Raw genomic sequence first — 12347 nt, 5'->3', positions numbered from 1 at the left:
GGTTAAATGAGCGTATTGCACACTATAACAAGCAGACGATTTCATAAGTGGAAAACAAAACCGGAGTCCAACTTAATGTCATTTCAATTGAGAGGAAAGGTCAACAAAGAAAGGAGTATTCAGATCCTTTGCTTAAGTAAAGGTTGCAACACTATAATGTAAAAGTGCTCCATTACAAGTAGAGGTCCCCTCCTCCAAAGGGTCATGATAAATCTGCTGGGTCGTGAGATGTTTAAATAGGGTAAGAAAGAAGAAAAAACATCCTGCAAAACAATAATGTAATTAACAATGTGTTGCATTTCACAAAAACATAAATGTATTAGAGTAAAAAATATGACCCTGTGGAGTAGGTATAAACTTGTATAAACATTGTACTTCAAGTACAGCTAAGTGTCCTTACAGCAGTTACTTTCCATCACTGGGATTCCATACGTCATATCTGGGCTAACGCTCTTTCTCTCCTGCGAGTGTTGGACGAGCTGCAACATGCAGCGGCCAACTTAAATTTTCGACAGAGTTTCCGCAATTTGTCGCCAGTCAGCCAGGTCTGGAACCGGATTTAGAAGTCATACAAGTATTTAGGTCATAATTTAACAAAACAATACATTTAGCAAAGAATAGATCAAAAATGAGTGTGGCTGATTTTATCAACATCTGCTCTGCGTTAAAATATGCTGGCTGGGTCCAAACAGAGTGATTGATAGTAAATGATACTTGATTTGGGGACCGAGGTGTCAGCGAATCAACACCCAGAACAAATATGTCACTCTCATTCTCTTTCTCCTTCCCTCCCCAGTCTCCCTCTCCCAGGCGTCTTCGCAGCGGCAGGAGGTGCTGATGGAGAACGTGACCCGGATGTCGGAGCGCTCTCGGCTGCAGCAGCCGACCCTGGGCGACGCGTCCACCGAGGCCGACCTGCTGGAGAACATCTGGAAACTGGAGAATCTCTTCCAGAACCACAGTGACTGGCTGCAGAGGCTGGAGGTCCTCCTCAAGGTACGATGAAACAAGAGCTTTTAAAGAGCAGGGCTTTAGACCTGGGAACTGTTACAGGACATGAATAGAGTTGGATGACAGTTAAGGATATACAGTATATGTTTTAAGTCTCAACAAACTGTAGAAATGTGCTTTTCATTAATACTCAACAATCAATGCTGATTTTCTGTGATTTTCAAGTAGGTAATTATCTTCATGCGTGATTACTTCCATGTTTCTCCACCCTCAGACCCTGGAGGTGGAGCTGAGGAGCATGCAGGCCCACTCCCTCCAGTCAGAGGGCTACCTGGTGCAGTTGGACGACAGGTTGTCCTCCCTGAGCAGCTCCACCGGCAGGAACCTGACGGGCCTGAGTGCGGAGGTGTCCCGGACCTCCACCTGGCTCCACGACCAGGACCTCTTGTTCAGGTACACATTTACACTACCGTGACACATTTCCAAAGCACAGGGAGTGTAAATGCATCACAATGAAGACTTTGTATGATATAATGAATAGAATTAGAAGATTTGAGCTCCACTTGCTGCTGTTGTCCGTCAGGGAAACCTCCGGCCATGTGAGCAGCCTGAGAGAGAAACTGGACGAGGTCAACTGGACGGTGGGAGCCGTCAATCACACCTTCAGCAATGACATCAGCATTCACCACCTGAAGATACAAGACTTGCAGGTTCATCACGGTTTACACAAAAATGTGCTATAAATTCAACCTACAGCTGAAGAAAAATTCAAACATGTAGAAAGCACAAAGTTCAGATTTATGTAATACACCGCACACAATACATATCATGCTCAATGTTACTGCGGTACAGCGATGAACAACATTCCCTCTGCCTGTACTCCCGCTGCCCAGATCCAGATCAGCAACATAACGGAGGACACCAGCAGTTTATGGGTGACCCACGTCCACACGGAGGCCCAGCTGAGGAACGAGATGGAGATCCTCAACACAATCACAGAGGACCTTCGCCTTAAGGACTGGGAGCACTCCCTGGCCCTGAAGAACCTCACGATATTCGAAGGTCAGCTAATTGCCACTCTGAGTGCAAACAATATATAGAAATACTCCTTTTAAAACCTTTATTTAACCAGCAAAGGGGACAAATTCAATCCTTGTGACACCAGAAAAGCACTCAATATGTTCAACTGCCCCTCTCGTCGACCCAAATGCTCTTCCTAAGTGTCCTTATGTTAAGATTTAGTGTTCCTGTCCAGTAAGCACTGATTATGTGATTTCCAGGTCAAGTTTGAAACATTTTCTCAAACTTTAGAGTTACAGAAAAACGTTCCAGCATTTACCTGATTATATTCCAGTGTGAAGCAAGTCCTAAATGAACTTTGAAACGTATCCCAACAACGGTTCTAGATGATCCAGACTTTTTAGTTCTGATCTAAACATAAAGCTGTCTTGTCATCCGAAAGTTATCAAAAACCTACCGCTGCTTAAACAGGTCCAATCACATCGTGCTGCGAAAACCTGTTTCCACTGAGTCCTAACAGCAGGTGATGATTGTGTTTGGCAGCAGGAACGACAACGGCCAACCTGGGGTTGTATTAGCACTCTGTATTTTCCGAGGCTAAACTTATGCCACACATGTTTTGGTGCTGGTGACTGAAGAGAACGGTTCATTTTTAAGTTGGCATCACTCCTACATATTTGTCAGCACTTTAATTTCCAACTTATTTTGCTGTCTAAGGATGCTGTTTTGATTCATGAATGATGCAAATGGTTATCCCCATAAGTTACTGGGTAAGACTGGCTTAAATGGCCCTGATGTTGAAGTCTGAAGCCAGAGCCAAATTCTGGGTGGGGAAGAAGCTGATGATATATTGAGATAAATAGAAATTGCATTTCAGCGGAGGCCGTTGATCTCAGTTTTGACTTTCGACAAATTAGCTCAGAATCGAGGAATTGTATAAAGTCAAAGAACATGAAAACAATAGACAAAGAAGGGACTGTGTGAATGTGTCCCAAAGACCCACATAAAGGACCGAGAAAATGTATTTAATGTAAGCAAAGTTTACAAAACAAGACATCCACGCAGGAATACATGAAAAGCATGTGAACGCAGCGTGAGAACATGAGAACTTTAACTCTGAAGTGTAATGAATCCCTCCGGGCAGAACTTTGTGCTCCAAAAAGATCATTTACAATAGCGCGTCCGAGCCCACAGACGTTTGCAATGTGATTGGACGCAGTGACCGTAGCATGCAAACATGATTTTACACCGTGGGATTACTACCCCGGGGGTATTGAGCAACTCTGAATGTTCTCCCTCTAATCTGTTCGGATCTGATTAGAGCCGACGTGGTCTAACAGCGGCCAGGGCACAGAATGACTTCCCTCAGTTGTTGAAATCAGAATAGGTACGCCATGACGTAATGCTGGCAGGGGACGCGGCCCGTGCTGATTGATGGCAACTCAAAACGAACGAGACCCCTGATCTCGCGTCTGCTTCACATGTGGGTGGGACGCTGTTTCTCCCGAGTCCTGGAAACAATTGTGGGTTAAATTTAGATGCCAGAGTGAAAACTCAAGCACTCAGCTCTGTCATTAGTGTTAGCTCTGTAGGCCATTTGTTTGTTGTTAGCTTGCAATCACCTTAGCCAAGAAATGTTTTACATTTCTATCCATGTATATTTACTTCACTGCTGTGTTCCTTTATTAGTGTCTCCTTTTTTATTATCTTTGTCCTTCACTTCTTCTTATTGAGTTTATTTGCCCTTAATTCCTCTGTGACTCACAGAGTTATGCCCGTACCACACACGTTGTATTAAGGATAAAGACACATGAGACGCCGGAGTCTTTTACTTTCCCAGATGGTAAATTATTGTACAAAATGGTATTATTTATTAGTAATGTGCCCACTAAAGGAAGATTAGAGTCATCAGCCAGATGATTTAGATTACATCTAAAATAATGTATTGTATTATTTATATTATATTATATGAGGTTATTCTCTTTTCTGTGTTATCAGTGACAAGACATTTGGATTTCCAAAGGTCAGTGCCAGTGGGGATTTATTTTATTGATTGCTAAATGGTGAGAAATGATTTCACATCGCTGGTGCTCTGCTGAGGAAGATTGTGTGATCCAATTTAAAAGCTCCCGAAAAGCTAGTGCATGTCAAGATCAATAACGGACACTCAAGCTCAAGAGAAGTCTGTAAATCACCCAGAAAAAAATCAGCATCTACGTTTCCATATCAATCGGACAAACTCTCTACTGAGGTTAATGGACCTTGTGGTGAGATTGTTTTGTGTGAGTCCATGTCCACACGAAGATCTCTGGCCTGGTGTGTGGTAGTTTTTTTTCCTTCTTTTTATTTTAGTTTTATCTTTGTTTAATAGAAGAGAATGCTGGCATATCCAATCATTGAGTTTTTGAATGTTCTTACTCAGTGCTTGAATGGGACCACAGTGACCTGGATGATATTGTTGTATAAATCAGTGTGTTGTGCATAATTATGATACAAGATGTTTGTTGTTTTCCACAATCCACACTGGTGGGAGGATATGGATTTTGAACAGAAAAGGCCCAAGAATGGTGCCTTGGGGAATTCCACGTTGTTTTTGTAGATATGTCATTCCCATTCAACACAAACTAGTCACTGTATTGAGAGAGAGACAGAGAGACGGAGAGAGAGAGACAGAGAGAGAGAGAGAGAGAGAGAGAGAGAGCGAGAGAGAGAGAGAGAGAGAGAGAGAGAGAGAGAGAGAGAGAGAATGCATTCTTGGAGACATTTGCTGACTTTTATGAATAGGCCCACATGCTGTTATGTAAGGACACCAACAAGAAATAGTTCCTTTGTTAGTGCATTTTTGATCATGGTGAAGCCCAAACCCTTACACTTCCAACAAGAACTATTAAAAAACAAAGAAAACACCATCTTTTAGATCATCACACATTGACAGAGTGACTCGAAACAAAAAAGGACAGATACAAATTTATGAGTGAAACTTGCCATAAAGCTCAGTAAAGCTGAGTGGAGTCCTCCAACCCTAACCCTAATAACACACTGTTATCCTGAAAAATAACTATTTAAGCCACCTTAAACTCTTACCTACAGGTTGTTTTTTCCCTCCAAGCCTTTACTTAGCTGACTTTAATTTCACTGTTATGGTAACTCAGAGACTGCTCATTTTCTCACAATGTTTTGCCAGAAAATGACTTCATCCACAAGTCTTATTGAACTCCAGATCCTAATATCACCGTGTTTTCATACAGCGATATTGACATGGAAAGATGTGGATGCTAATCTGTTGTTGCTGGAAAGTGCTGAGCCGCCGGTGTTTTTGCTGAGTTAGTCATATGTTGCGAATCACTTTTGAGTAGAGCTGAGGCCTGGAAACGTTTACGGCCCTCTGCGTTGTCTGATGACCATAAATGAACACTTTGAGTGGCATGTTTGCTTTACTAGTGAAGAGTCTCACAGCTTAGTCAGAGAGAAAAATGGAAAACATATAATGGCATGTTGTTTACAGTGATGCTGATCCATATCACACTTTTTCTGGGAAAGACCTTTCTGTATCCCTCAAGGAAATAATCAGTTTTCCATCAAATATATTTAATTTCTTACTATTCCCATCCATTGTTTTAGTCATTTCTGTCTAATCTAAGGTAGCCTACAACAATTTAGTTTCCTCAGAAAATTCCATAACCTACAATATCTCTCAGAGCAAATAGGTTATTAATATTGTCTTATATCTGTGTCTATGTGCTGAATTATATGTGTGTAACAGTATCTGTAAAACCAAGATACTTTGTGGAAAGCCTCCGCTCTAAACCCCTCAGAACAAATGACTTTTAAACATAACCCTGTCCTCTCAGATTTGGGACATACGTCACCTCCTTCTGACCAGATATTGTCCATCTGGTTTTGGTTAAAATGAATGTAACCTCAAATAACATGAACCCAAATAAAGCCTCACATCATTCGTCATAGTGATGGATAAAACGACGCTCCTTATCTCCCCTTACATTAAGCATACGCGTCGTCCCATCGCCGCCTGTTGTGATCTCTGCTAGACCGTCCGTCTTTGTCGCTCCGCCCTCCAATAGTTGTGGAACACAGACTGGATGTTGGATGGAGGCGCCTGAACTCCACACTTGTGTTTTATTATTGGAATCGGTGCTGTCAGATGTTTTCAGGCTGATCCTGAAGGGGCCGCCGGGCTTGTTATTCTTGAAACACTGTCAGCTGAACGGACACATAGGACTCTGAAAGCCAGCAGATTAATAATGTGAAGCTCTGCTGTTACATTCTATTAATGAGGACACCGCCAGGGTGAACTCTGCCAAAGCTGAGGCATGCAGGCACACACATACACAAACTTTTAAAAAGCAAATGATTCAAACGGTTAAAAAGAGGCTCAGAGATCAGTAGTGAGTCAAGCTTTCTCTCACGGATGTTGAAGAGAAACATTTTAGTAGTTTAACTCTGTTGATTCCTGTAATCCCAGATTATTTACCATTTGTGTTTCCAGAAAAACATGTTTTACGAAGAACTATCGCATCTCAATCATTGGGAAATATCAAATATTGTACAGAAGTTCACGATCCTCAGAAAATGATTTTCATGACCTTCATATAGTTCACCCAGCAGGTCAAAGATGTCACTGATTCAGTTAAATTCATACATACAAATATTTACTTCCCCTCATGATGTATTGTATGTGTAAAATGCCCAAAGTGAAAAAAAAAGAAGAAAAAAATGAGCCAGAGAAGATGATTCCTGGCCAAAATGGATCTAACACTCATTTGCTCATTATTTGTTATGTTTTTACTGACGTAACTGACTAGAACTGCAACATCTGCTGTTCATGTTTTATTGTTCATTACTGACCATGCATGGGTCCATAGGGTGTAGTCAAAGGTGTGCTGAAGTCCAAGATCTGTAGCAAATTAAGTCAGACAAAAAAAACTGCAGACCAGAAGGTCGGCTCAGGTCAGAGCAGGTCCTCAGGTTAAACCTGCATAAAGGCCTTCAATGGGACCACCGTCTCTGCGGGAAAGTGAATCTGCCAGTTGTTGTACCGATTAGTCATTTGACCTAGAAAATGTCAGAAAATAATGGAAAAAGGCCTAAAGTTCTAAAAGCCAGAGGTGATATCATCATGATATCAAGTTTCGTCCAACCTACGCCATAAATCATACATGTATTTGGTTAAAAAAATAATAAAAAGCAGAAAGAATGAAGAAGGAAATGTTTGACATTTTATCTAAAAAAAATCATACAAGAACACACACATACACCTCGGTGGTGTGGTCCCAGCCTCCCCTCCTAATGTGACCTTTTCACAGGCTCATGACCTGCGATCACCAGCTAAGTGTGTCCAGTTGTGAAGCCTCTGGAGGCGGCAGTGGGGAGATCTCTATCTCAAATCTGGGCATCGGCTTTCTCGGATTCATAAATGTTGCAAATGAAGAACATTAGAGGATCAGAACCGCTGGACATGTGCTGGACAATAACAAGCCCTGAATTTTTAAGCATTCCCACAAGCTGTGTTGTGGTCCACCATGTTAAACATGTGGTTCCCATTGCGGTCAGGCCCCCCCACCCTCTCTCTCTCTCTCTCTCTCTCTCTCTCTCTCTCTCTCTCTCTCTCTCTCTCTCTCTCTCTCTCTCTCTCTCTCTCTCTCTCTCTCTGTATGTGTTTATCTCTCTTTCACTCACTATTAAGACGTTTTCACTCGCTCCCTCCAAGTACAACAAACTTTTTGGACTGAATCCTTCAACCAGTTGTTAAGACCCAGTGTGTGTGTGTGTGTGTGTGTGTGTGTGTGTGTGTGTGTGTGTGTGTGTCACTGGGGATTCTACACATTGATAAAATCCTTTTCTGCAGAAAATAAAGATGTTGCTCCAGCTAGTTTTGGTCCCATGTGTTTCCTCTTCAAGTGATAATCTACATGATTCCTGCCTGCCTTGACTTTGGCAACACCTTTGATCATAAGCGATCCAACATGCTGTAAGAATAAAAACATGGACTGTCTCTTCAATGACATTCCTATTAAAGCCTGCACATCTCTCCAGGAGACAAAAAATTTTTATTTTCATGGATGTATTGTGATTTATTACCTAAACTAAATGGATTAAAACAAACTTAACCCTCTAGCATTGATTTAGCATATAGCATACATTGTGCCCTTTCAAAATAAACTTCCATCTTCACAGGAAGTTAGGCCACAGCGTGGTTTGACTCGACTTAGTGTGACTAGCGACATTTAACGTGTAACATTTGCTATTAATTGTACTTAATTTGAGTCTCTCAGATGCCCGAAGCAGAATCTTGTGCGCTTTATTCTACGCTTCTACTTTTATTGTCCACTAATGGTGCTGGAGGGTTTACATTGAACGTCTGGTGCATCACATACAGGAGCTAAAGGGGCCACGTTGATTTCCAGTGTGGAGTGGCACTGACCAACTTGACGCGTTGGGAGAGAGATGAAAAATTAGCAGTAAGATCCCATAGAAATACATGGGAGGAAGTAAAAGACTTGAAAATGATCTATCGCCGATGGAAATGTTTTCATTAGTATTTGCAGGCATCGCCAATGTAATAAGTCATTAATTGTGTCCATACCTGTGTTTCCTTCTGCAGGTCCTCCGGGGCCAAAGGGAGAAAAGGGTGATACTGGACCTCTCGGGCCCCCCGGGGCTCCTGGGTTGACAGGATTGAGAGGTGGGTACAACCTGACTACCCATCATCATTTATTGAAGTGCATAAAAATAGTCGAAGACCTTTTTAAGGAAGAGTTCGAGATTCGGGGAAATACTAATACTAATAAGAATTCAGTATTGTCCAATAAATATGAAGATGGATGTCCAATAAATGTCCAATAAATGTCCAATAAATATGAAGGAGGATGCTCTGATATTACTGCCATGGAAGTATTTTCTTAAGGAGTAGAGATCAGGAATTTCTGTTTGTTAAAACTATTTCTGATTTAATGATTGCAAAGTCCGATAGGCACAAGTATAGTGTCGAAATAATGCCTTGTGCTTTTGGACTAGCATGTTTTCAGATCAGTTTTACAAGCTCTGTAGGTCATCAAATGTACTTGCTCTATGAACGTCCTATGTAAACACCACATTTTGAGTTACAAGCTTTTTGGATTTAGGTTTGAGTGGTATATAAGGACTTAAACTGGTGTTATTACTGACATTACATTCAGTCGTAGTACTAATGCAGGGTGAGCACAGAGAATGAAGAAGGGTATATAAATCCGCTTAAGAAAACAAATCCCCGGCCCCTTTGGATGGGGATTTATTTTCAGATGGGGTGTGGATGTGGCCAGTGGGACTGGACATCTATCTTTGTCATGTAGTTCATTCCAACAAGAGCCACAATGGGAACCCTCATCCAGACAGAACTGGCCCCTCAAACCCATGAAACGGCTATTTCTCATAGACACTGTAAGATGCAAACAACAACAATATGGATCCAGATGTTTTTGGGCCCCGTTCCAGCTTGGTACCTCTTGAATCATCACTCCTCAGCCCCCCCCTTGTCATCATCCTTCCCACATTCCCTGGCTGATGAACTGCAGCTCTCACGTTTCCAAGAAGCATTATCTTCCTGCTGAAAGGAAAACCCCACCAATGCTGCAGCAGTTCCAGGAAAAAGTGAACAAGAAAAGGAGTAGGGAAGGAAGATAAAGTCTTGTTTAATAGTTAGCGTGAAAACAAAGCAGACTGAATGGAAACCCCCCAGGACAAAAGCACTAACTGCACCAAACATTCATTCAGCTGTTGTGTTTAGTGAGAGCAGTCATCTCTCAGGGAAGGGGAGTCTCAATAGTGATGGTCAATAACAGCAGTTATGGGCTACATGTCAGCCCATTTTTGGGGGGAAAGGGTCAGGGCTGTTTTGTCTTGCATGCATAATAAGCTGCACAAGTATAGTCACTATAGAACGTATACTTGTGGGGCTTATTATGCATCACATTGGAACTGGACAACACTAACTAGTCAGTCTTTACATACCACACAAGGCCAGTAAGGTTGCAGGTTCATTTTAGGTGGTATTTTTATTGTTTATGCAAATAACACTTATACCAGATGTGTGTGTGTAGATACTGTAGAAAAGCCAAGGGAATCACATCAAGGTTCTAAACATATTGTGCGACTTGTTGAATGATCTCGTTGGACAGAACACACATTCCACTCCTTCCACAATATGATTGATTGCATTTTCCCAGTGGCTTTTTTCATATATATATTTTTTTAAGAGGGAGTTATTGAGAGAGTGAGTGCACCACAGAAAAGATGACACCATCCATCATCCAATTATTCGGTGTCTCTGTCTATAACGCATTCAGTGTAATTATGCCTTCAGATTGCTGTGTAGTCACAACAGTGTAATTGGAGCATATCGGGTACGGCGACATTTGACAAAGATTTGGCTTCAACGGTGCAATCAATATGACTCATTACCACATCCATTTAGAGATATTTGAGTGTGCTTACTGTCAACAATAGTTATTTGTACATTGTGTGCCACAGACTAGGACTCTGAATTGGATTGTTTTATAGAAGAAAAACAGCGTCAGCAAGCACTCAGACATCTGAAGTGTTGACAGACGGTGGAAGAAGTAAAAGACCAACATTCACATCACTTTCACCATATTTATCTCACATTTAAATCAGGGCAGGGAGGGAGGACAGGAAGCAGGAAGGCGTATCATCATGAAGTAAAACTGATCCCAGATCACGTATTCATGAATGTTAAGACAAAGTCCTTGTTACATTGATTTCATGGATTTGATTTGATTACTTTCCTCATTGGAAAATCTACTGGAAACAATCAGAACAAATGCCAGTTGCTGTTCTAAAACAGCCAGGATATAGAGATACAGAATACTGTTATTTTTAACTTCAACCTCTTAAAGTTAAACCTGATCGTCTCTGCACTAAACAGGGATGGATTGAAAACACATCACCTGATTTGCCCTTAAAGGAAGTAAAAGCTAAAACAGTGAAGGCACATTGAATCGTGTCGAGGGGAATCTGATTAAGGATGATGATGACGTTAGATGGTAATAAATCAAGCTTGTATGTGTCTGTGTTTCAGGGTTTACAGGAGAAAAAGGGATCCAGGGCAACCGGGGCATGAAAGGGTCTGTCGGGGTCAGCGGCCTTCTGGGCGAAAAAGGAGACGCCGGACCTGTTGGTCCCAGAGGTATGTCCTTAAGTCCTAAGTAAAGCTCATCTACTCTATAAAAGCAAACGGTTGTTTTTGTTCATATCTGTCGGTCCATTAAGGTCATGGCCAACAACTAGAAAACATACTGCGGCACACAGCACTTATAAGGTATTCGAATCGGAGTACAATGTAGTAATCACAATGCGCTGTACAGTTAAAGTGAGTTCACATTAAAGTGAGTCACCGGTTCACTCGGCCAACAGTTCGTCATTCATAAGTCGGTAGAAAAAGTCAACGCGTTCACAGCTCAATTCACCTCAGACAGCTGCTTGAGATGTTGACTTATTGTTTGCCGGGGTAGAAACTTTCAGCACGACCGAATCTATTCACACGTCGTCCGTCACGAACAGGTAGCACTTGTTTTCTTGTGTGTTCTTCAAATAAGCTGTTTTAAATTAGTCGATGCATGAACACACTTTCACATGAGCAGTTATTACAAAATAAACCTCTAAAACAATTAAGTTGGTTGGGTTTTTAGGTTTTTCTGAGCATCATAACACTCGAAAAGGACTTCCGAGGAGAAAAAAGGGATTTGAGCACTGCACTGATTCTCAGTCTTGCAGACTTCAATTCTGCAGACAGACAAATATTTCAAAATGTATATTAAACATAAATGCATATATCAAGAACCAAGTAATCAATTCGTTAAAATCACATCGTGGATTGGCAAAGCATTCATGAGATTAAGGAGTCAAAACGAAAGTTGGTTAACATATTTAAAGCAGTGACCTACATGTTTTTATACAAAACCCAGTGTGTTTTTAAGTTAAAATAAATAAGCCAATGATTCATATATATGGTACAGAATCCACAATGAGCATTAAATAGCTGAGAAAAACAGCTGAATACACTATACTACCCCCCTCCAGTGTCGATATTTCCACTCTGGCATCACCAGCTGGACGGTGCTAGCCATAACAAAATCACACTCAGTCACAAGACACAGCTGTTGGGGAAAACACAGCCATGACAAATATGATAAGGCACTGTAGTCTTTGTCCGTGTCAGCAAGTCGTTGTGTATGTGCATATGTAGTATGTGTGTTTAGCCAACAGCTGTTGGTGATCAGTTGGGTTTGGCTAGAACGTCCATTGTTTGAGTCCCACATTCCCCGTGTTGGCCAGTAGCCCTCGAAGCCTTGGACCGGGCC

General features: G+C 41.6%; 1 protein-coding gene across 1 annotated transcript in view; it reads left to right on the top strand.

The window, feature by feature from the left end:
• The window catches only part of scara5 (scavenger receptor class A, member 5 (putative)), a 55929-nt gene that overhangs the window by 21110 nt on the left and 22472 nt on the right, over nt 1-12347 (top strand). The window contains exons 4-9 of the mRNA XM_084031332.1: nt 797-996; nt 1226-1404; nt 1535-1661; nt 1845-2013; nt 8594-8674; nt 11066-11173. Of these exons, the coding sequence (XP_083887458.1) occupies nt 797-996; nt 1226-1404; nt 1535-1661; nt 1845-2013; nt 8594-8674; nt 11066-11173 (864 nt within the window). The remainder of the gene's footprint in view (nt 1-796; nt 997-1225; nt 1405-1534; nt 1662-1844; nt 2014-8593; nt 8675-11065; nt 11174-12347) is intronic.

This window comes from Eutrigla gurnardus (assembly GCF_963514095.1).
Source record: "Eutrigla gurnardus genome assembly, chromosome: 16".
Taxonomy (NCBI): domain Eukaryota; kingdom Metazoa; phylum Chordata; class Actinopteri; order Perciformes; family Triglidae; genus Eutrigla; species Eutrigla gurnardus.
The sequence above is the reverse complement of the archived record's forward strand: the minus strand, read 5'-3'. Positions and strand labels throughout refer to the sequence as shown.